At 51.0% G+C, this 23473-nt stretch overlaps 1 protein-coding gene across 3 annotated transcripts in view; it reads right to left on the reverse strand.

The window, feature by feature from the left end:
• Positions 1–11542, reverse strand: part of ADCY3 (adenylate cyclase 3) — an 88528-nt gene extending 76986 nt beyond the window's left edge. The window contains exons 1-2 of one of the 3 annotated variants that reach the window (XM_082642303.1): positions 11150–11531; positions 9833–10679 (exon numbers count right to left, since the gene is read on the reverse strand). In XM_082642303.1, coding sequence (XP_082498429.1) covers positions 9833–10507 — 675 coding nt within the window. In that variant the 5' untranslated portion in view covers positions 10508–10679; positions 11150–11531. Of the gene's footprint in view, positions 1–9832; positions 10680–11149 lie in introns of all 3 variants that reach the window. The other 2 variants (XM_082642302.1, XM_082642301.1) reach the window with 2 other exon arrangements.
• Positions 11543–23473: the final 11931 nt, after the last annotated feature.

Genomic DNA, 23473 nt, shown 5'->3' on the forward strand with positions numbered 1-23473 from the left:
CAGCCCCAGCCTTGGAAGATGACCGCCCCCCATCACCAGGCAATGCCCTTTGCTCAGATTCCCCTCCAGGAAATTACTGATTTGGTTCCTTAGGAATTTGCAGTAAATTTGTGCCAAATAACAGATAAGAGTATTCCCTTTCCTGGGAGGGTGGGAAGGGCCACCTACCACCAGCAGGTCGGTGACTAAGCCTTGGGCTTATGGGTCAGTCTCCTAAGAATGAGACCCAGGGGGATCAATTCCGCAGGGCCCGGTCCCCTTGGGTGAAAAACTCAACCTTCCAGGGGCAGCCGAGGAGCCCACCTAAAGCCAACTCTGGCCTGGAAAGGTGGCTGCCCAGCCTGACACTGCCAGCTCTGACTCAGCTGGCCCCAAGTTACCTTTCATGGGGACCAGTCCTAAAATGACACGGAACACAACCCACAACCACGGAAATCTTGCAAGGGTTCAAATCCAGTCTGCTTACGCTGGGGTTTTGAATGGGGGTAAAGTGTGGGGTGGGATTTCTTCTGAAACGTGTCATTTTCTTTTCTGTTTACAACAAAGAAAGTGCTCTTGAAGAGAGGAACGGGAAAGGGGAAGACAAGGTTTCATTACTAATCAAAGCAAATTTCTTCAGAACCACAAAGAGGAATTTTGCTGGGAGAAACAGCTGAAAACGTGATCAGAGGAAGGAAGGAGCATCAGATATAAAATCACCAGGAGGGGACAGGAGAGAGGCAATGGGCCTGCTAGTATTACATACAAATAATAATAAGTAAATGAAATATAGATGATAAATACATAAAATTAATAAATTAAGAGTAACCAAATGCCCTACAGAAGAGGAACAGTTGAGTTAATTATGGTACATTTAGCCAACATCATATTATGCAGCCATTAAAAATGACAATTGCGGGCTGGTGGCGCAGTGGTTGAGAATCCGCCTGCCGATGCAGGGGACACGGGTTCGCGCCCCGGTCTGGGAAGATCCCACATGCCGCGGAGCGGCTGGGCCCGTGAGCCGTGGCCGCTGAGCCTGCACGTCCGGAGCCTGTGCTCCGCAACGGGAGAGGCCACAACAGTGAGAGGCCCGTGTACCGCAAAAAAAAAAAAAAAAAAGATGATTGCGAATACTAATTTAAAATAGAAAAAAGTCTGTGCTATAAAGCTAACTAAGAAAAGCAGGAGTAATGTACAGCTTTGTAAGAATTTCTAGAAAGGAAGGACTAGAAAGGAACACAGAAAAATTGGTTATTATAGGATTATGATAAATTTCTCTTGCTTCCGAAGTTTCTGCAACATTAGATGGCATTTTATAATTAAAAACATTCTTTAAAAAATTCTTTAAAATAATCCTTTCACAATGAGAGAAAAAGAGCCAGAAAAGAGATGAGAAAAACAACAATGAATAAACTTGGTCTGATTCATTCACAGATCAAAGATCAGAGATGGTTTGCCAAGATTAAGTGCAATAAAGAAATAAATAACTAGCATTCATATGGTGCTTTGTAGTTTATAAAGTGCCTCTATATACATAGCCACCCTTCCCACACAAGGTGACAAACGAACACTCCCATGCTCTTGTTAACCAGGTACAGTGACACCCCACCTGACACCCTCGCTCCACCTCACCTTGGCTTGTCTTAAGCTTCCCCAACGCAAAAGAACCAAAGGTGTAAACACCGTCAGACAGGGGTTGCCTCCTGCTCTCAAAAGGACCACCCACCCATCACAGGCCACCTGGGACAATCACGCCCCAGGCAGGAAGCAGAGGCTGGGTGGAGTATGGATGTTCCATGCTGGGGACCGCCCCCCACCAGGCTGCTCCCTAGTGTTGGGTCCTAAGCCCTCTTCCTTTTTGATTTTACACACTCTCCTTGGGCAACCCCTCATCCTCCCTATGGTTTTGGGTGCCACTTAAATGCTGATGATTCCCAAATCTAGAACTCAAGACCTCTCTTCTAAGCTCCAGATCTTGAGCACAGGGCCCGGTATACATAAGGTGTTCAATAATTATCCACTGAATAATCTGATAGTTCCACTTGGATATCCCACCGCACCTCAACCTGAACTCATCCATCCTCTGCTTCCATCTTGGTGGGTGGTCTTCATGGTGTCATGCCTGGACTACTTCAATAGCCTCCTAAACAGTCTCAGCCTTACTCAAGTTCACCAGAAAGATTCTATTAAATGCAAATCAGACCCTATCTGTCCCCTCCTTGAACTCCTTCAATGGAGCTCCATCATAAAGGAATAAAGCCTAAATTCCTTAGCCCTTCTGCTACTTAGCTTCTCTATACTTTGTCTCACTAGTTCCTGCCACCCACTCATGCTCCTGTTACACACAGTATCCTCACCAGTCCAAAGCAAGTTAGAATCTTCTATGACTCTGACCGGAAAGCCCTGTTCCCACTGCTCTCTACCTAGTAAACTCCTAATCATCCTTCAAAACCCAACTCAACAGTGAGCTCTTAGGAAAACTTCCTGTTTACTTAGGCAGGCTCCCTTTCACTAACAGGACTTACACCACAACCTGGGAGCTCCCTGATGGCAGGGGATGAGTTTTACTCATTCTTTGTATACTCTACCTAGAACAATGCTTGGTAAGTGATGCAGGGAATAAAGTTTCTCTTTAGACTGGAGGAACTAGCAGGAAGGTGGGATGGTGAGAGCTCCAACTCTGCTCAGCCATTCTTCTACATGATCTTACGCAAATCATTTTTGCCGAAGGGCAAGATTAGAACTAGGCCAACAGGATATCAATGACTCATTTTCTGGGCTCCTAAGAACCGTGCTCTTTTTTGCTGCTTTTTCCCTAGACAAGAAAAACTTTATTAACAAGTGGCAAAGGAGTACTGATTAGCACTCTTGAAGAGTTATATAAGTCTTGCTTTAAAAACATCATTCTCAAATCACTTAGGTTAACACCAGAACATTTCCCTAGCCTGGATCTAACCAAAAATTTAGCAAACTGTCAACCAGAGTTGATGAGGAAGGAAGTAAAGATAAAAGCAAAGCAGGAATCTTTTTATTCAACAAACATTTATAGAGTGACAGTCAGGACCAAGGCACTGCAAGGGGCTGCAGAGGGCCTGTGCTATTGGTCTTACTCTCCTTGAGGCAAACAACAGCCTGCTAGGAAGACAAATTCGACATGTTTCTGAAGGATGCACACAAGCAAATTCCCACCTCCTGGGAAAGGAATACAAACGTCAGAGCCAGGCTGCCCATCTAGCTGACGTGTGGAGAGAAAGGGCCGGCATGGGTGCTGGGGTCGTGACTAGAGGCAGGTGTGCCTCCCCGTAACCTAGTGCAGTGCCCTGGACAGAGAGGGTATGCGTGTTGGAAAAGTTAAGAGAAAAATTCTTCTTCTGAAGGTAAGGTAAGGCAAAGCCCATGCAGGTGAACCACGAGCCATCATCTTTTCATGTGCAGTGCAGTTTCTAACTTTCTGAAAAATCTTAGAAATGATGTATTGGCTCTCATAGAGAACCAATACCTTCAAAAAGTTGTACACAGCCATCTCTCAGTATCTGCAGAAGACTGGTTCTAGGGGCCTCCAGGGATAACAATGGCATATATAAAATGGCATAGTACAACGAAGACAGTCGGCCCTCCGTATCTGTAGGTTTCACGTTCACAGATACAGAGGGCTGACTATACAGCCGACTATACAGTGGACCACACCTCTCACTTCTGAGGCATCCTATGGTACCCCACCCAGACTCAGGCTCTCTTCATCTCTTCTCCCCAACATCCACCATGTGCCACCTGGTTTAGTAAATAGCCTCAGAAGACGGCTGCCCTCCATTCCTTCCTTCCCTGGATGTACATATCACCCTCCTGTCAAGAGGTAGAATCAATTTCCCCTTATCTTGCACCTGGGTTACCCCTGTGATGCGCTTTGACCAATAGTGATGGGTCTAGCCTTTAAAACCTCTGATAGCTACCACTGTCTCCCAGACACCACCATGCTGTGAGGAAGCCCAAGCTAACCACTTGGAGGGGTCACTGGAGAAGCTCGACGGCTTTAGACATGTGAGTAGGGCCTTCTTAGAGCTTGCCAACAAAGCTGTCAGCTGAATGCTGGCAATGAATGAAATAGTCCAGGCAGCCACGTGAGTGACCTCGGCCAGTGCCATGTGAAGCAGAGCAGCATCCAGCTGAGCACAGTCAACCCAGAGAATCATGAGATAAACTGTTACTGTTTTAAGCCAATAACAGTTGTTGTTTTAAATTTTGAGGTTATATGTTATATAACCATGGATAACTGAAACAGGGTAAATGAAGGAACACATGTGCAGTAATGCCACTGAGAAACGGGCCACCCCACGTTAGTGGACTTCCTAGAGAGCCAAAATGTAATCCTTATTTGTCCAAATGTGTCCTTATCCATTTCTGACAAAAACGTTTTTAGAATGCAGTATTAGACCCCACTTTATACGGACTGTAACTTAATATTCTCTTGAAGTGGGCGTCATGATTACAGATATTGGTTACTACAATGTCCTGTAATGTACCAATGCCTCCTAAAGGTGTATGAGGAATGTCGGCTGCAACACTGAACCCCCAGACAGCTCTGCCCCTTGATCAGCGGCAATACTTCTGCCCCAGAAACACCTCCCCAGCCCCCATGTTGTTCCTTCTGATGGTTGTGGGTGGAGAAACTAAAGACCCAATCCTGTTGGAACTGAATCTCAACAGACTCTTACGGAAGACCTTTTATGACTGCACAAGAGAAGGAACTCTGGAATTCCACTGACCTAGATTCGAACCCTGCTCCTCTATGTGGCTCCGGACAAGCCATTTCACTCATCACACATTTCGGTTTCCCCATCTGTAAAAAGAAAATACTTTCTACCTCTTGCTGGAAAATACTTGACTGAAATACAGCAAGAGTTCAGTAAACTGAGTACCTTGTCCATCCCCATGTTCGCTGGGTTTCCACCTAGGGGTTATCTCTGAGCTCACACGTCTGAGTGTCGGTCAGGACTGTACCCGCAGTAAAGTAGATCATCACGAGTGCGTATGTTCATGAGGGGACAGCTGGGGGTTGGCTGAAGGTTTATTCGGGGTTGGAGCAGCCTACTGGGATTCACTGCACATTGATGAAGAAATTGCAGAATAACCTGGAGTCCTAGCAATTCTGCCTCTTGGAGATTTCACCAGACCCTGGCATGGGGACTGGTGCCTGCACCTGGCCCCACTGACGTGGCCCTCTCCAGAAAAACCCAGCTGATGACAAAGTGTTGATTTAAAATAATAAACCTGAGGACTCTGATGTGCATGGCAAAATGTCAGTGAAATCATGTGGGTGAAAGGTGGGACCTAAAATGCATTTGCATGATGATGCCAGACTGGAGACACTCTGGTTACACACAGAAAAGGATCAGAAAAGGCCCCAGAGAAATGTGACCAGGGGAAGCATTGAGGGGGGAACTTTCTGCAAAGTTGTTTACATGTTCAATAATTGACTATTCTTCCCCCACGTGCGGCTGGATTCGATGGCCTCCCGGTCCCCTTCTGTGCATTTCCTTATTATCCCGGTGCCTACATGATACCCGTCTGCACGCTTTTTGTAGGGGATGAGCCACCTGTGGGACAGGAGCAGAGCCCAGGGCCAAAGGACCAAGAACTGGGCTGGCTTTGCCCCCTCCCAGCCTGTGTCCTGCACACACGCCTCAGCTGCTCAGAGCCCAAGGCTGCGGCCTCCCCGCCCAGCTCCCGTTCCTGCTTCCCCCACTCACTTCTCATACACTCCTGGCCATGTTCCCAACAGGAACATTCTGTCACAGGCTTCTCCCTGCCCTTGCAACCAGTTCCCAGGGGAAAACAGAGGGGCGCTTCCTATGATATTTTAGGTCCTCCCACCTCTTGGCACTGTTCTTCAACACCGCTTATAGCAAAGGCATCTGGGGGCAGCCAGAGATGCAGGAAGGAGGCCCAGATGCCAACTTCCAGAGAAAAAGAGGCTTTCAGGGAAGCCCCCCTGCCCCTCACACCCACCATCTCACTCACCAGTGACCCCTCCCCAGTTACCCAGCCCCTCTGCCTTCTCCCATCCTCCTGAGTCTCAGTTTCCTCATCTGTAAAATGGAGCCAGTAACACCCAGGATTAGTTGAGACGATGTGTATGAACTTTAGCTCCAGCCTACACACAGGGCATCTGAAGCATTAGCTTCCTCACACCCTCCCCGCTGAAGCCCCCCGGAGCCGAATGTTCATTCACTGGGCGAATGATTTGCTCTGTGATTTGTAGGTGTGAAAGGAATCACACATCCACTGCTCTATCATGTTCTCATCTGTGAATAAAGGTCTTAACAGGCTAGTAACTCCATGAGAGAGTTTTGCCCCTAAATAGCCTTTCTGCTGTGAAATAAAGCTACAAAATATTTTTCGGGGGTTCCTTGCTCCTAACTTGCCACAGTCTCATTCCTTTAAGGACCCTGTCAGAGGCTAACAGGTGTCTGTGGGCACATGTGAGGGTCTTGGGAGCTGCCACGGGCCACAGGAAGGTTCCCCACCTCGGCTGCATTTTCTCCCCACTCCCATCTCCCCTTTCACCCTCCCCCATCAGCAGCTGCCTGGTCCTGCCCTCCACCCCCTCCGGCTTCATCAACTCACCCCTTGGGCAGCGTGGGGTGAGTACAAGGCAAGCTGGGCCAGGAGCCAGGCAAGGGCAGGGATGTGGGAAAGGCCTGCCGGCTGCAGCTTCCTCCTCCCTCCCTCCAGCCCCATGCCGCCTCTCCTCCACCACAGCCTCCGACGACGTCATCTGACGCCCTTCAGTCCCAGACCCCACAGGCTGCGAGGCCCGTACCTGCTGCTCGGTTAGAGCCACCCCATTCACTGATAAACGAAGCCCCAGCATCGCCGCATCCCACAGCCCCGGACTCCAGTGGGAACCCTGACCTGCCTGCCTCCCAAGAGAAGAACCCAGGCAGGGCAGGCTGTGTGGCTTGTCTCTGACACCTCAGGCTACCCTGAGGCCCCTGTGTCGTTCTGTCTTTCTCCCACGGAGCCAAATACGGGTTTGAGGGGATGAAGGGTGCAGAGGAAGAGGACCTGGGCATTGGAAAGGTTCCTGCGGCGCTGCGCAGCACTCACAAACCCCCAGAAATCCAGTGTCTGCTTCTAACTGTGAAACTGGGTTCATCCCCCCACCAACCCAGAAGGGGGTCCCTGGCTGGAGCCAACAGGTGATGGGAGAAGAGAGAGAAAAAGGGAGTCTATGGGCAGAAGCAAGCAAAGCAAGGAGGTGCCGGGGGCTGGTGCTACTCTAATTGTGGGGGGAGAGGGGGTCTGGTTGCCGGTTCTCACATCCCTGTCCTCCAGCCCCTGCCCCCTCCTATCCCTGATGGTGTCCCATGCCGGGAGGTAACAGGGCACCAGGGGAGCCGCAGGCAGGTGAGCGAGCTTCATTCCATGGCCGGTAGGTGTCTAGGTGCTCTCTCCATGACAATACGGGGCCACAGGGGGCTCAGAGTTCCACCGTATTCTGAGAGACCAAATGCAGGGACACTGTGACTTAAGACTTTGGTGGGTGGGCCTGGGAACCCAGGCACCTTTTAAAAAGTCACATGATGGGACTTCCCTGGTGGTCCAGTGGGTAGGACTCCACGCTCCCAATGCAGGGGGCCCAAGTTCGATCCCTGGTGGGGGAACTAGATCCCACATGCATGCCGCAACTGAAGATCCTGCATGCTGCAACTAAGACCTGGTGCAGCCTAAATAAATAAATATTTTTTTAAATTATTTTTTAAAAAAAGATATATATATATATATATATATATATATATATATATATATATATATATATATATATAAGTCGCATTAGTCCCAAACAAGTGACTCAGAAGTTTCTGGAACACAGCCCACTGAAAGCTGGGGTCTCCTGCATTCTATCTCAGGCTCCCAAATGGACCTTGGGAGTCACCTTTCCCTCCCCATCTAGTCCCAAAGCTGCATCCAAGGCACTGCCTCCATGTCAAGGCCATGCTCTCCTGGGAGGCTAATACGGCTATTCTTGATTTACTTATTTTTCTATCTTTTTTTTCTGTTTTCTAATCTTTTGGAGTTTTTGTTTCTTAGCAGTGCCCAAAGGACACCAGCAAACAAGGGTTTAGCCTCTTGGGCTCCAGTGGGGAGAATTTCTGATTTGCTCCCTTCATGGGTAGCAAAGCATACAGGAAACTCATGTGGTCCAGGGGCCCTCGCAGAGAGGAAAGGGCTAGAAGTGACTGTTCAGTAAAAGGAAAGGGTTCCGAGTTTGATCCCAGGCCCCAGAGGCTGCCATGACCACCTATCTGCCCCCAAGCTGTGCTTGTCACCGATTCCCGATAGGAATGCCTCTCGCCATTCTTGCCCAGACAGCTTCCAGCAGGGCCCTCAGCTGGCAGCACAACCTGAAGTTCAACAACCCGGAAGCCATGAGGGGAATGGCAGACTGTCACCCTTTACGCACAGGGCATTGGGAGAAAAAGGGACCTCTCGGTGTGCCTGCACCAATCCGTGTGCACCAGCCCAGGGCTGGGCCCCTGCAGCATCAAGACACAAAGCTTCTGTGAGAGAGGACACTGTGTGAGCCAGAGTGGGAGAACAGGAAGAATATTCGTCCAAGAACTAGGAAAAAGTTAAAAGAGAAGAAAAACCTGTGTTTTAATCTAACTAAGCGGGAGGCAATGGGACGGCCCCACAGGTTCCTTGCATCAACCACCAACGGTACTGCTGCGCCCCTGGACACTCAGCCCCCAATCCCAGGAGACTAATGGCTTTGGCCAAGATGGCGGTAGCAGTGTGACGTAGTAGCAAGAGCACTGAAATGGGAATCTAGAAATGGACGTTCCAGCCGCTGACTGCCACAACTAGCTGTGTGGCCTTAGAGAGGTCACTCTCCATCTCTGGGCTCATATATAAAATAAGCAGGTAGTGGGTAGGACGCACATCTGTGGAATTCATTGACTCTAAGGCCTGTGGAGCCCCCGCCCCCAGATAGGTTACCAGATAATAAGTGCAGAAGGCCAGGAATCACACCTCCCGATCTCTGTAGCCCCTCAGAACCCACTCAGGGTCTTGGCACCCAGTGGGAGCACAAGACTATCTATTAGTTAAGCTGAGGCCAAAATTTCACCCCTTCCACAGGAAGGCATCCTCCGGAACCAGCAGACACCCCCTCACTGTGGCCGGCGACCCTGGCCCCGTTTGCATCCCCATGACATGCCTTCTGTGGGGAGACCACCACTCCCTACATCATCTGACTGCTCGGGCACCCTGAGCTCCTAGCAGAAGTGGGATTTACGACAATCACACAGTCCTTCACATCTCCTTATTTGAGGTTACCCACAATCTTTGACCTTGATAACAACCACTTCAGGCAGGCCAACTCTGTCCCCATTTGACAGAGGGGCACTGAGCCCACACACTGAGTCTCTTGCCAAAACCAGTCAATGACAAGCTAGAGACCAGAAGCCAAGGGTGCCCTCTTTCCCCACAAGAGGTCTGCCCAGCAGAGCTCAACGACAAAGACAAGGCTGCCTTGCTCAAGACCAGGCCCAGGCGGGCCTTCCTGCCACCCACGCGGGATGGGCACAGGTGACAGAGTGGCCAATGTCCAGAAATTCTCCAACCCCTAAGGCCAACCACAGACAAGCTCTATTGCAAAGCCAGGGGTTGAGGGAGAGCTGGTCCTTCCTGCACAGGCAGATGAGAACCCCAGACCACGACCCCTCCCCCCAGACATTCTGACTCAAGGGCAAAGAAAACAATGCCACCCCCACCTCCAAAACGGGTACCACCTCAGCTGAGAGATGCTGGGAAGAGAAGCCACTGGAAGCCAAAAGGTGGGACTCACCTCCCTCAGCAACTGCATCCCCTTCAGCCCGTCCCGCTGCTGCTGGGCCACGGTGACCCCCAAGACGAGCGTGTGCACGATGCAGGAGACCACAGAGATGATGACGATGGCGCTGAGGCTGAGCGGCAGCGTGATGAAGAAGGAGAAGACAAAGAAGGCCTGCCAGCCCACCGTGTCGCTGGCTGCGTGGGCACGGGAGAAGTTCAGGCCCAGGTAGGAGAAGACCTGGGCTGTTATCAGCAGCCACAGCAGGTAGGGCACCACTTTCCGGGTGACCCGGTTAGGCAGCAGCCCCTTTTTGCAGAGCACAAAGAGGACGATGTCCAACACCAGCCCGACCCCGGCCACGGCAAGGGGAGCCAGCTTGTCCCTGGAGAAGACCACCGCGCACATGACCACCACGTAGCAGTCGAAGAGGGCCGCGAAGACCACCAGCACCAGCAGCGTCTCGTGGCGCTGCCTCTTGAAGTAGGTCTGGTACAGGTTCTCCAAGGACTCCGGCACGAAGGTCAGCCGCATGAAGCGAGGCAGGCACAGGCAGGATCCCGAGTTCCGGACAGAGATCTCATGGGTCCGGCCCACCCCGCGGTCAGGGTCAGAGGGCAGGCTGACGGAGTACTCGGCTGAGTACTCGGCCGAGTACTCAGGATCGGAGAAGCCCTGGGTCCTCGGCATCCTGGCTGGTGTCTGCTTTTACTGGCTCTGGAGAAGCGGACGGGGAACAGAGGAAGGACTCTGGGGCCACCTACCAGGGCTCTCGGGGACCTGGGGCAGGCTGACGGCCGGCCCCTTCGGGCAGGAACACAGAGCTGGCTTCCCCGGCACAGGCAGCACTGACCATCTGGAACTTAAAAGGACATCGCTGAGTAGAAGCCCCTCTTCCTTCCCACCTGTGCTTTCTCCACGACCCACCCCAGCCGTCTTCAAAGAATCCTTGCTCCAAGAGGCTCCAGAACCAGGGCCGTTCTCCGGCCACCCCCATGCTCACGCCACCACCCGACCACACACACTTAGTCCTGTCCGCCCAAACACTCCGTCTCCTGTCTCTGCCTATGGACGGGCCTGGCCACCTCTCAATCCGTCGCACCCTTGGGCATCTCATCTCTCTCAGTCCCTGACTTCCTCACGTAAATCTCCTCCAGGCCCAAGCCTTAGAAGATCTAGATAAAACATGCTAGAAAAAAAACAGAGCCATCCTGGGGGTTCCCGAATCTTCCTCTGTTTACTTCCTTTCCCACCCAGCCCCTTGGCCACTCGGGCTCCCCACCTCGGGGCACCGTTTGCCCTCCGGAAGGCTGGCCCTGCCCCTCCGTTTACCTGTGCGGGAACTCCGGAGCGGCGTGGTCCGGGCCGGTCCCCTCGCGGGCTGCGAGGCCGAGTCACGCGTGCAGCGGGAGGGGGCAGGAGGGCTCAACGCGCCCGGGGGCTGCTCCCCGCGGAGCCGCGCCGACCCGCCAGAGCCACGGTCCCCGGCCGGGGCGCGACTCTCCCGCCGTCAGGCCGGGAATCCGGCCGGGAGAGGCGCAGGGCTGCCCCTCAGCATCCACAGGCGCCCGGCCGCAGGAGGAAGGAGGAGGAGGCGGCGACGGAGGCTGGAAAATTCGGGGGCGCCCGCCCCTAGGGCTGCGGCTCGCGGGGCCAGCGTGCGCGGCCGGCCCCCTCCCTCTGGCCCCGCAGTGGTCGCGACGGCGCGGCTAGGGGCGCACCCGGGGCCCTCCGCGGCGCGAGCGAGGGCCGAAGCCGGGGAAGCCCGCCAGCATCCTCTGGCCCGCCCGCGCGCCGAGCGGAGCCAGCCGAGTCAGGGCGCTGCGCGTTGCACAGTGAGTCCCCGCGCGGCGCTGGCGGCTCCGGGGCCACGAGCGCTCCAGGCCCCGGGAGGCGGGCGGCGCCCCTCCCTCCCCGCAGTCGCCGCCCTCTCGGCGAGTGCGTCCGGAGTAGGGGGGTGCGGGGGTGAAGCTCCCGGCTCCAGACCTGGCCCGGCGGGGGCAAGGAGGAGAAGCGTGAGGAGGAGCGCGGGGGCGAGTTGCAGGGCCCCCGGCGGCGAGCTGGCGGCTACGGCTGCGTGGAAGCTGGGGGTGGGCGGTGGCAGGAAGGATGGACTAATCAGCGCCTTCCCCCCGCAGGCCCGTCTCAGAAGATAAAAGCCCGGGATGGGCCCTCCCGCAGGTGAGGCGCGCTAGGGGCATCCCGGGCGCCCCCTCCTCTGCCGCAGCTTCCTTCCGGGCTCGGAGAGGCGGGGGCTGAGGTTTGGGGACGGCTCCCCCCGCCGGTGCGCCGGGCCTGTGTCCCCGCCCACCCTGGCAGCTTTCCGCAGAAGGGCCCGCAGCTGAGCCCGTTTCTTGAAGGAAGGGGGTAGGAGTGGCCCAGGAGGCACGTGGAATTGGGAGAACCTGCTTCAAAAAGATCTCTTGTGCACATTCCACCTGTTTGAGGCGTTTTTGAATTTACAAACTCTGTTAAAAACTCAAATGCTCCTTTGAATGGTTAAGTCGTTCAGTCTCTTACACGTTAGTATAAATTACTTTCCTTGGATTTGACAGAATATCTTGCCAAGATCAACCACGGGCTTTAGGAATTTAGATAAAGGGAGAGGAGGGAGATAGGTTGTTTTGGAGCAAAAGTAAGAATGTGGGGGAAAGAGTTGCTGAGGACAGCCAGCAGCATCAGAGGGTGGGCTCCCTGGGGAGAGGAGAAGATGTAGGTAAGAGAAGAGAGAAACTCAGCCATCCAGGCCCTGGATGAAGATGCCTCCTGGACCTCTTGAGATCATCCTTGAGGGCCCTTTCCAGAACCTCAGGTGTCAACTCACAAACCTCAGGGAATAGATTCATCAGCGAATTGATCCTATCACAGCTGTTTCTGTCCGACCCTCATACTAATTCAGAAAAGTTGCCAGCCTCAGCCCAAACTTGTTGGGGCTTTGCTTCCAAAGGTGTGGAATATAACATCAGATTTAGGAGGACGGTAATTTCAGTAAAGCAGCATTTCTCCCCATTGTTTCAGTTTGTTTGGAATCCAAACATTTATTTTGAATTGTTATACAGTGTTAAAGGAGGCATGATTTTTATGTTTAACAAAGGGACATGCGTTAATAAAGGGGAAAAAAAGCTGATAAATACTGTTTGGGCCTGCTTGGGCACAAGCGACACCCACATTGTGCCTTCTGTGAGTCCCTCCCCTTTTCCTGGCACACATGCCAACCCTTGGGGTTCTGGGGGGCTCCCCAATCGGCAAGGCCACGCCCAGCTCCTGGGCCCTGTGGGTTTTCTGCTGGGCCTTCTGCCACCACCTGTGCCCCAGCCTCTCCCTCTAACACATCCCGTGAAGGAAGAGGGTTCCACACAGAGATACCCCTGGTAAAAACCCCGAACTCCTGCCCTGACTGCTGAACTCACTGCTCCACTCCCTGCTCCACTCCCTGCCCTTCCACAATCCTCCTCTCTTGGCCGTGGGCACCTGTTCAGCAGACCTGAGCTGGGAGCACACAGGATGCCCAGCCAGGCCAGGCATCAGGAAAGACCAGAGAAAACACCCCACCCCTTCCCTCAGGATGCTTGCCAGCTCTGCCGGGGCACCACGTCCACAAAGACAGACCCTCAGTTGAGCACAGGTGACCTGAAGCAGGGCCTTTCAGGACCACAGGGGAGCATCTGGTTGGCTGGAGCCTCTGCAAAGGCTCAGCAGCAGGACAGTACCCACAGCACACTCCCGTCCCTGCTCGGCATTCTGGGTTATGCGCACAGCCCTTCCCTATGGATGTGGGAAGCCCAGCAGGGCAGCTGCAGCCCCTCTCTGGGCCTCCCTGGAAGCCAGGGGCAACTGAGTGAATATTCCAGAGCAAGAGAGCTGATTGGGGAAAACACAACTAGTCAGAGACAGGCAGTGAGGCCACAAGTCTCATCCGTCTCCCTCACAGCTGCTTCTCCAGTACATGGCACCTAGTAGATACTCAAAGAAGCCGTTGAATGAATGGATGGTTTCCTTAGGGAAAAGTGGCACTTTATAAGTGTCCCTGAGCAGACCAACAGGACTTATTCATTGATGCTGAACATGTCCTCGTCCAGGAGAAATTAAAAATAACCACACTCAAGTGAAAATGGAGGGAGGTGCCTTCAGTTTCTAAGCTATATATTTTGCATTGTCACCTGGAGAGCTGTCATGCATTGCTTTTGCAATCAAAAGATACAGTAAATCTATCTTTAAAACACACACCAACGCACACATGCACACACCCACACAACCGAAGACCATGAATGGCTCTGTGGGTGACTTGCCTATGGCACGTGTCCTAAAGTGAAGACAGAATCACGGGCTTGGGGAGAAGCTTGGAGGGCACCCCAACCCTAGCCCAGGATCCCCTCGGACAGGATACCTCTTTGCAGAAGGCACCTTTTGTTTGTATGGTTTGAGACTAGAGATGGATTGCTGAGAATTAATTGTTATTGGATAAACAAGAGTGGTTTGGCCCCCTGGGGAAATGTGGTGGCTCCTGAATTCAGCAAACAAGAGATGAGAGCAGGACCCTGGTGTCCTGGGGAAAGAGAAGCGGGAGGAGAGACAGTCATCAGCTCCCCTGGTGCTGGGCCCTGGGAGAGCCCTGATTGGGGCCTTACCTGAAAGCAAAGCCTGCATGCAGGCGGTTTAATTGGGAGAGTGATTCCTGGGGAAAGAAGTCAGGAAAGCCGGGAAATACGGGGGCGGGGGGGTTGGTGCCGGAGCGGTCACTGCCATGGGCAGTGGGGCTTGATCCTTCTGGGACCCTCTGAGGAGCCTCGCAGAAGGCACCTCAGCCTGTTTGGCTGGGTGGCTGGAAGTGGGGAGTATTTGTCCGGCTGCTTCCCTCCCACGTTGGTTAAGGGTCACGGGTCGGTGGGTTTCCTCTCGAGTACTTCCAGGTGCATACAAGCCTCAGGGAGGCTGAGTGGTGGGCACCTGGGCAAGAAACAGGACATCTGTGCAGTGAGGCAAGGTACCCGCAGCAGTTAAGGAGTAGATGGAGGGGCCACGAGGATGACCCATACAGCGTCCAGACCTTCATCAACTCCTGTCAGCTCAGAGGTTTGGAGCCTTCATCTGGGAGACAGGAGCCCTCAGTCGTCAGCAAGCTCAGCCTCGGACCCTGACCTTGATGCTGCGGGGGACCTCAGACAAACGATTCCACCTCCCCAATTCTCAGTGTCCTTGTGGTGGGGTGACACAGACTGACCCTAGGAACAGGGGCTCATGGGCATCAGAATGGTTGGCAAATCTCCGCAGAACAAGTCAAACGGGCGTTACGGTCCAGCTCCTGGCCGATGGCCCAGCTGCTCTGGCACTGCTGTTCCAGCGTGACCCGCTCGAGGCATGGCTGGGCTGCCATCGTCCTCGGGCTGTCCCTGTGGTTACACCTGGGTCCCTCTCTTGACTCCACGGCAGTTTTCCTCTCTGACAGCATCGGCCCGAGTGCCACTTCTTTGTCTCTCTCTTTCCTTCTCTGTGTCTCTTGGTGCTTCTGCCTCCACGTCAGGGTCTCCCTGGTTCTGCTCCTGTCTGGGTCACTCCTTGGACCACTGTGGATGTGTACAAGTGTGTGAGTATTTGTGAGTGTATGCATACGTGTTTTGTGTTAGTGTGTGACCATGAGAGAGTTACGTGTGAGCGGGCATGTGTGATGAGTGTGATGGGTGAGCGTGAGCACATGTGCACACTCCTGGCAGAGCTGCACTGCCCCGCCCTAGCAGGTGGGCTCCGGCCTCACCCCCTCCTCCCCCATCTGACAGCCCCGGTGCCCTGCTCCCTTCCTCGGACCTGTCCAGAGAGACAGTGAAGACCACATCCACTTTCCTGGGCTGGGGTGTTTCTGGGTCTGTCCCATCCTGGGTGTGAGCATCTCCTCAGGAGCCAGACCAGCTCTCCTGGTCCCTCCAGCCCAGCATTTGAAACAGAGTAGCTACTACATAACCTGCGGTTGAAATAACTTCAGTTTAACACTAACCAGTCATCCCCTTTCACTCACTGATCTGTGCTTCCCAAAGGGCGCTGATCTCGCCTCCTGTGGGATCCTGCCTTCAGGCACTGGGGGCCGTGTGCTCCCCTTTAGCTCTATGACAGAGGTACTACTAACGTCCCCATTTTACAGGTGAGGAACAAGAGTTGACTTGCTCCTGAGCCCACATCTAGGAAGGGGCGAGTGTGGGCTGGAATCCAGGTGCTCCAGACGGTGCACGAGTGCGGCTCCAGCAGGAATCCTCAGGAAGCTTGCACCAGGCAGGACACTGTGATCTCAGACTCGGTACCTAATATATGGCCAGGGGCAGCCTGCAGAATCGTGGCTCCCTGGATGTCAGAGCTGAAAGAGACTCGAAACATCATTCTGCTCCAGCCTGGATGGGGAAGTTGAGGCCCAGACGGGTTAAATTTGGGGCGAGTAATACACATGCCCATGGAGTGTGAAGCAATGTGTGAATGCTGCGTAATCCCGAGGCCTCTACGGAAATGTCACGTTTCCAAAAGCACTCAAGCCCGGGCTCCTCCGAGAAGAGGCACCATAGAAATATGTGCTAACAACCTCTCCCAGCTGCTGGGGATTAGATGGAGCAGAAAAAGATTTTGAACAAGAGGTGGCTAGACAAGGCCCAAGCCGGCAGGAGATGGAGGCCTCCACCTCCAGGGTGCCTCTCCCTCCCTCTGGTCCCAATACCCAGAAAAGCTGAGTCCTGGGGTGGCGGCGGGGGGAGGGTGGTCAGCAGGCTGGGGGCTTAGAGAAGGGCTGGCAAAACGTCCTGGTTGCAGATGTTAAAACCCAAACCATCCCAGCAGTTGTTTCCCTGCCCAGCACCCCATCTCAGGACTTGGTAAGCATCCTTGACCCTGCTCTTCCTCTCCCCTCCCCCCACTCATTCTCTACACCCCAACCACGGCAATCGATCGGTTCAAATCCAAATCTGATCTTGTCCCCATCTTCTTTAAAAATCTGGTCACCGGCTGTCCCTGCCCCAGGATAAGAAGACTGCCCACCTCTGCACGTGCTAGGGGATCAAATATGATAATACTTGTAAAAGTGCTCAGATGTCACTTTCCTTTGAAGTTGTCTTCAAGGAACATTGGTCATTTTGGCCTGGAGATCTGTAGTGGGTTGGATGGTTCCCCCCACCCTCCCCCCTCCCCAGAAGATATGTACACATCCAATTCCCTGGAACCTACGAATGTGACCTTATTTGCAAAAAGTGTCTTTGCAAATGCAATCAAGAGATGAGATCACCCTGGATTACCCAGGCAGCCCTAAATCTAATGACAAGTGCCCTTAGGAGAGATACACAGAGGAGAAGACAGGCACAGAGGAGGAGGTGCTGTGAAGATGCAGGCAGAGGTTGGAGGGATGTGGCCACAGCCCAGGAACACCTGGAGCCCCCAGAGGCTGGAGGAGGTGAGGAGGGATTCTTCCCTACGGCCTCCGGAAGGAGTGCGGCCCTGCCGACTGACCACGTTGATTTTGGACTTCTGGCCCCCAGAACTGGGAGAGAATAAATTTCTGTTGTTTTACGCCATCCAGGCTGTGGTCATTTGTTTTGACAGCCACAGGAAACTAAGACAGGATCCACATTTCCATACCTATACTTAACACTTGCTACAATTTATTGTAATTTTACATGACTGTCACCCCAATCACTAGACTTTGAACCCAGGGTCAAAGCCTTTATTCACCTTTGTACCAGGAATGCTAGCCTCCCAATAAACCTTGTTGAATTTTAAGAAGTCAGTCAGACCTTCTTCTCCAAGTAGGGGACACGTGCCCCCCTGATACTCCGAGACAGGCCAGGAAGTGGCATTTCATTGGAACAAATGACATGTCCTAACCAGCTATGTTCTTTCAGAGGGCTGATTTGGGATAAAAGGTGATTCAGAAAAGGATGAGATCATCAAGGGAAAACTGACAAGAAGGCACGAAATAATAACTACCAGAAGACAGTGGTCCAGATTTAAGTAACACTCTCTAGGATTCATTCCACAAAGTTCTCAGGCTCCACGCAAAAGATGTCAGGCTGACTTACACTCAAATTAGACACACGCAGGTTTGTGGTTAAGCATATCCATGTGTTTCTGCAGATAGTGATTTTTATAACTATTAAATATCTCAGGCTGGCATTGTTCTCCCTCTTGCATTCTTTAAAAAGATGCTGTTTACTGCTCAAGGGGTGACGGAAATAAATTAGCTACTCGCTTTGCCATCCCTCTTCCAATTCTGCTGTGCCACATGGGGGATGCCAGGCACAGCCAGGCACCTTTCTGAAAGTGTTATATTCAGTGGGATCGGTGCTAAGCTTTTGCAAAACCAGACAAGAACTTGGTCCTTTTTAAAAAAAAAAAAATTATAGCTTTTATTTAAAATTTTTCTTTTTTCACTCTATTCAAACTCATTTCCGTGAAATGAATTCAGGGTGGGTTTAAGCAATTCTCTCACCCTTCCTCCCCTCCTTGATGCCTCTGGCTTTACATGCAACCAGCCCTGCCAAGTGGGAAGCAAGTGATGGCTCTGGTCGTCGCTGAGTGAGGACCCAGAACCCCCAGTGTAAGGCTCTCTGGTCGAGACGGCTCTAACCCTTCCATTCATGAATAGCCCCGCACGACCTGCCAGCTTTGCGATCTGTTTGGACAGGAAAGCGTATAACTCTGCTCTGCTATTTTTAGCAGCTGCTGCGTTGAGTCAGTCTTTCTGCTGGCTTGGAGCGCTCTGCTCTTTCTCGTGCTGTCAGACTTGCTCACATCTCAGGGCAGTGAGCTCCCATGTCCCTTGCCCGCACCCCTCTCTTTATCACTTTCTTAGGGCAGGGCAGATTTTTAGGGGTCTGTATTTCTGTGCTTCTCTTAATAAAAGCCGTCCCACAAGTCATTTGCATTAATCTGGATGGAGCTGGAGACTTGCCATCTTGTTCACAATTTTGCATTAATGTAGCTAAGTGGGAATTCTTTTTAAGTCAAGTCTAAGTTCAAATATGCCTTTAAACAAACAAACAAAAATTACATTTAAATAACTTTAGAGAGAATAATATAAAGGAGGATTTAACTGTTAGCTATAAATTGATACTCATTGTTCATTGTTTTTTTTTTTTTTTATCCCAGAGTCTAGGAGAGTGCCTGGCGTTGAAAAGGCACTTAATAAGTGCTTGATGGAGGAAGGAATGCTTAGGAATAAATGGATAAATTCTAAGGTGTCAAAAGCTCAGTGCTTAATCCCTCTCAAGGGTAAAACTTATAATTTAACACACAGAACTTTCCTTTAATAAATTGCAAATGGTGGAGTTCTCAGGTATCTCTCCTGGGGTGTGGTCAGAGATGTTTTGGGGCAGTTGGGTTGTATTATAACTGTTGGGATGATTTCTGTCCCAAGTAACCCCAAACTTAACTCACAATGGCTTAACAGTAGAGAAAATGTATCACTTCTATAACAAGTCTTTGGATAGAACAGGTCTAAGGTTAGTTATTCGGTGGCTCAAAACCATCTTTAAGGTGCATGTCACTTTCCATCTTCTGCCCTGCCATCCTTAGGGTATCAGTTTTGCCATCACAGGCTAACTTTCCCCATGTTTGCAAGATGTTACCACAATCTAGCATCATATGCAGATACATTATTCCACAGAAGAAGAGAAACAGTTTCCTCCCATGCCTCTCTTTTTGGGAGTATGAAAGTGTTTCCTGGAAGCTCCCTAGAAGAATGTCCATTATGTCTTTTTGGCTAGAGCAGGGTCACGTGCCCACTTCCAAACCAGTCACTAGCAATAGAACTGGTACCACCATAAACGGCTTCAATCACTCATGATTTACCCGGAGCCACACAGTGGAGGGATAGACACCTGGACAACATTAGGACTCGGCCAACAAGGAAGAAGGCGGGAATGGCCAGTACTGACTCTGGTGGGCCTCAAGGGCCAGACCTGATTCCCGGCAAAGCCAACTCTCTTATCATTTTTCCAAGGAACTTCTATAAACCTGGGAAACACTTAAATTTCACTGAAGAAATTATGCCAAGCTTTGATTGGTTAATGAGCAACATATTTGGACGTGAAGGGCATCCACGCTTTTCTTATTTTCTTACCCTCCACTAGGCCCCTTTTAATCAACATTCAGTTGTGTTCTGTGACTTTTTTCATAATCAGTTGGGAAACATGTGGTTTCAGCTTAGCAATTCATTAATTTATCAAACATTTACTATGTTTTTATTAGGCACCAAGGACACAAGGTAGAAAAGATAAGGTCTTTGTCCGCCAAGAAGTAATACACTGGAGAGCCCCCTGTCCTGCTGAGGAGAAAATCTATGAAATGTGCCTGGGCAGCAGAGGTGAGTTTAGAGAAATTTCAGAGGAAGAGGTATTTGAGTTGGATATAAAAGTTCAGTAAGAGTTTGCCAGGCAAAGAGGAGAGAGGAGCGAGGGCATGTGCCTTGGTCTACTCAGACTGCTATAACAAAATACCACAGCCTGGGGGACTTAAACAACAGACATTTATTTCTCACAGTTCTGGAGGCTAGACGTCCAAGACCAAGGTACTGGCAGATCCAGTTCTTGGTGAGGGCTCTCTTCCTGGCTTGCAGACAGCCACCTTCTTGCTGTGACTTCACGTGGTGGAGAAGAAGCTCTGGTGTCTCTTCCTCTCCTTATAAGGACACTAATCCCATCATGGGGCCTCCACCCTCATGACTTCATGTAAACCTAATTACCTCCAAATACCCCCAACTCCAAATACTATCACACTGGGGGTTAAGGCTTTAATGCATTTGGAGGGGACACAAACATTCAGTCTATAACAGCGTGTCTGGTCGAGGGGGGCAGCAAGTACAAAAGCACAAGGCTATGAACAGCAGACTGTGTTCAGAGAACACCAAGAAGTTCACTGAGCCTAGAGCAGGGAGGGCAGGGGCGGCAAGGAGATGGAAGCGTCGAGACGGAGGACGGGAGGAGGCTCTGGGTTATGCCAGGCCAAGGCAGTGTGGTGCTACAGCAAAGAGCAGAGGTGCTGAAGTCAGGCCCCAGTCTGAACCCAGGTTCCACTCTTACAATAGATCAATGTTTGTTTTGGTTTCCTGGGGCTGCCATAACACATTTCTACAAACTGGGTGGTTTAAAACAGCAGAAATACATGTTTTCACAGTTCTGAAGGCCACAAGTCCAAATGAAGGTGTTGTCAAGGCTGGAGGCTCTGAGGGACAATCCATTCTCTGCCCCTCTCCTAGCTTCTGGTAGCTGCCAGCAACTATTGGCATTCCTTAGCTTGGGTCTTTATAGCTCCAATCTCTGCCTCTGTCTTCACATAGCCTCCTTTTCTCTGGTGTCTCATTTTTTTCCCCCTTCTCTTCTAAGGACTTGTCATTGGGTTTAGGGTCCATCCTCACCTAGGATGAGCTCATCTCAAGATCCTTACCCTAATTATATCTGCAAAGACTCTATTCCAAATAAGGTCACATTCTGAGGTTCTGGGTGGACATATCTTTTGGGGACCATAAGGCAACACTAGAGTGTTGTAATATTAAACAGTTTACTTAACCTCTTTGAGCACATTTCCTTAATCATACTATGGGGATAGAATATTTATCCTGAGGGATCATTCTAGAGTCAAACAAAATGCTTTTAAGTTGCTGAGGAAGTACTTGGTCTATAGTAAGTGCTCAAGAAGTGCCGCTAACTTGGATTTTATCCTATAGGCAACAGAAGGCTTGAAAAGTCAGTGTCTGAGCAGGGTGGGGCAAAGGGTGTTACTTCCCAAATTCTTCCTCTTTTCAAAGGCACAGGGGAACCGGGCTGGGCCCCCTATAATGTTGGACTCAGTCAGAGGCTTCCAAGGCAAGAACACTGCAGAGTTACAGCTGTCCCAGAAAGGCAGTGGTGGAGACTGTGAGAGTTTCAGGGTGAAATGGACACATGAAGATGGTGGGGGGTGGAAGCTGCCCAGTGCTGCCAAGCCTGTGTGAGCTGTGCATCTACCTGAAAACCCAGAGTTACTTAAACAGAGTCCCTCTCTGTCGTCCTGGAGGTACTAAGGCTGCCCCAGCACTAGAGGCATAGCCAAGGGCTGGGAGAAGTAAGGGAAATGAGTGAAATGAGAGAAGCCTGTAGACGTGCAGAAATGCTACAGATGGGAGCAGAGAGACCTTTAAGAGACTCATTGATAAGGCAACAGAAGCCTGGAGAAGTCAGATAGTTGCCCAGGGTCACTGAGCTTTGATTGACAGACCCAGATTTTGAACCCACAATGTTCTCACTACGTGACGTGTTCTTTCCTACCACTCTGGTCAACTTAAGCAGGAAAGATTTAGTGGAAGGATGTCAGGGGACAATGAACTCTATGTTCTTTTAGAGCAGCCTGTCCTATATGAGTGGTTCTCAAACATTATAGTGCATCAGAATCCTCTTGTGGGCTTGTCCCAATACAGACTTCTGTGCCCCCAAGAATCTGGTACATAAGTCTGGGATGGGGCTCAAGAATTATCGGCATTTCTAACAAGCTCCCAAGTGATGCCCACACTGCTGGTCCCAGATCCCACTTTAAGAATCATTGTCCTACACATTTCCTCAGTTCCTGAAGTACCCACTGTGCTTTGCAAATATCAGGTGCTCAATTCGCCCTTGCTGCAATGAATCACATGCTTTGGATTTAAAATACTATCAAAGACTTAATACCCACTAATGATGCTGACTGGAGGCTGCTAATGAGTTACATCAGGTCCTTCTACCTAGTAATTTACATCATGATATAAATGAGTTTGATTTCAACCAAACCTATCCCGCTAAATACATTTTACAGAACCCCAAGCCCTGCTGTATTAAAATTCCCTGGCAATATGGTGGGTATGTGCTCTAGGACAAGAGTAAAAAGCTTTGGGGCATTGGATTAATTTCATCTTGTCTATAGGGAAAATCACAGGAAGTGAGACATCTTTATGCCTCTAATTGAGTGAGGTTTTAAAAGTCTTTAACAGGGCCTCCCTGGTGGCACAGTGGTTGAGAGTCCGCCTGCCAATGCAGGGGATACGGGTTCGTGCCCCGGTCTGGGAGGATCCCATATGCTGCGGAGCAACTGGGCCCGTGAGCCATGGCCGCTGGGCCTGCGCGTCCGGAGCCTGTGCTCTGCAACGAGAGAGGCCACGACAGTGAGAGGCCCGCGTACCGCAAAAAAAAAAAAAAAAAAGTCTTTAACAGTGATACAGCAATCAGAGGAGAAAAAGAAATAAAAGGAATACAAATTGGAAAAGAAGAAATAAAACTGTTACTGTTTGCAGATGACATGATACGATACACAGATAATCCTAAAGATGCCACCAGAAAACTACTAGAGCTAATCAGTGAATTTGGTAAAGTTGCAGGATACAAAATTAATGCACAGAAATCTCTTGCATTCCTAAACACTAACAACGAAAGATCAGAAAGAGAAATTAAGGAAACAATCCCATTCACCATTGCAACAAAAAGAATAAAATACCTAGGGATAAACCTACCCAAGTAGGTAAAAGACCTGTACTCAGAAAACTAAAAGACATTGATGAAAGAAATCAAAGATGACACAAACAGATGGAGAAATATATCATGTTCTTGGACTGGAAGAACCAATACTGTGAAAATGACTATACTGCCCAAAGCAATCTACAGATTCAATGCAATCCCTATCAAATTA

Source organism: Mesoplodon mirus (assembly GCF_964341445.2).
Source record: "Mesoplodon mirus genome assembly, chromosome: 14".
NCBI classification, from domain to species: Eukaryota; Metazoa; Chordata; class Mammalia; order Artiodactyla; family Ziphiidae; genus Mesoplodon; species Mesoplodon mirus.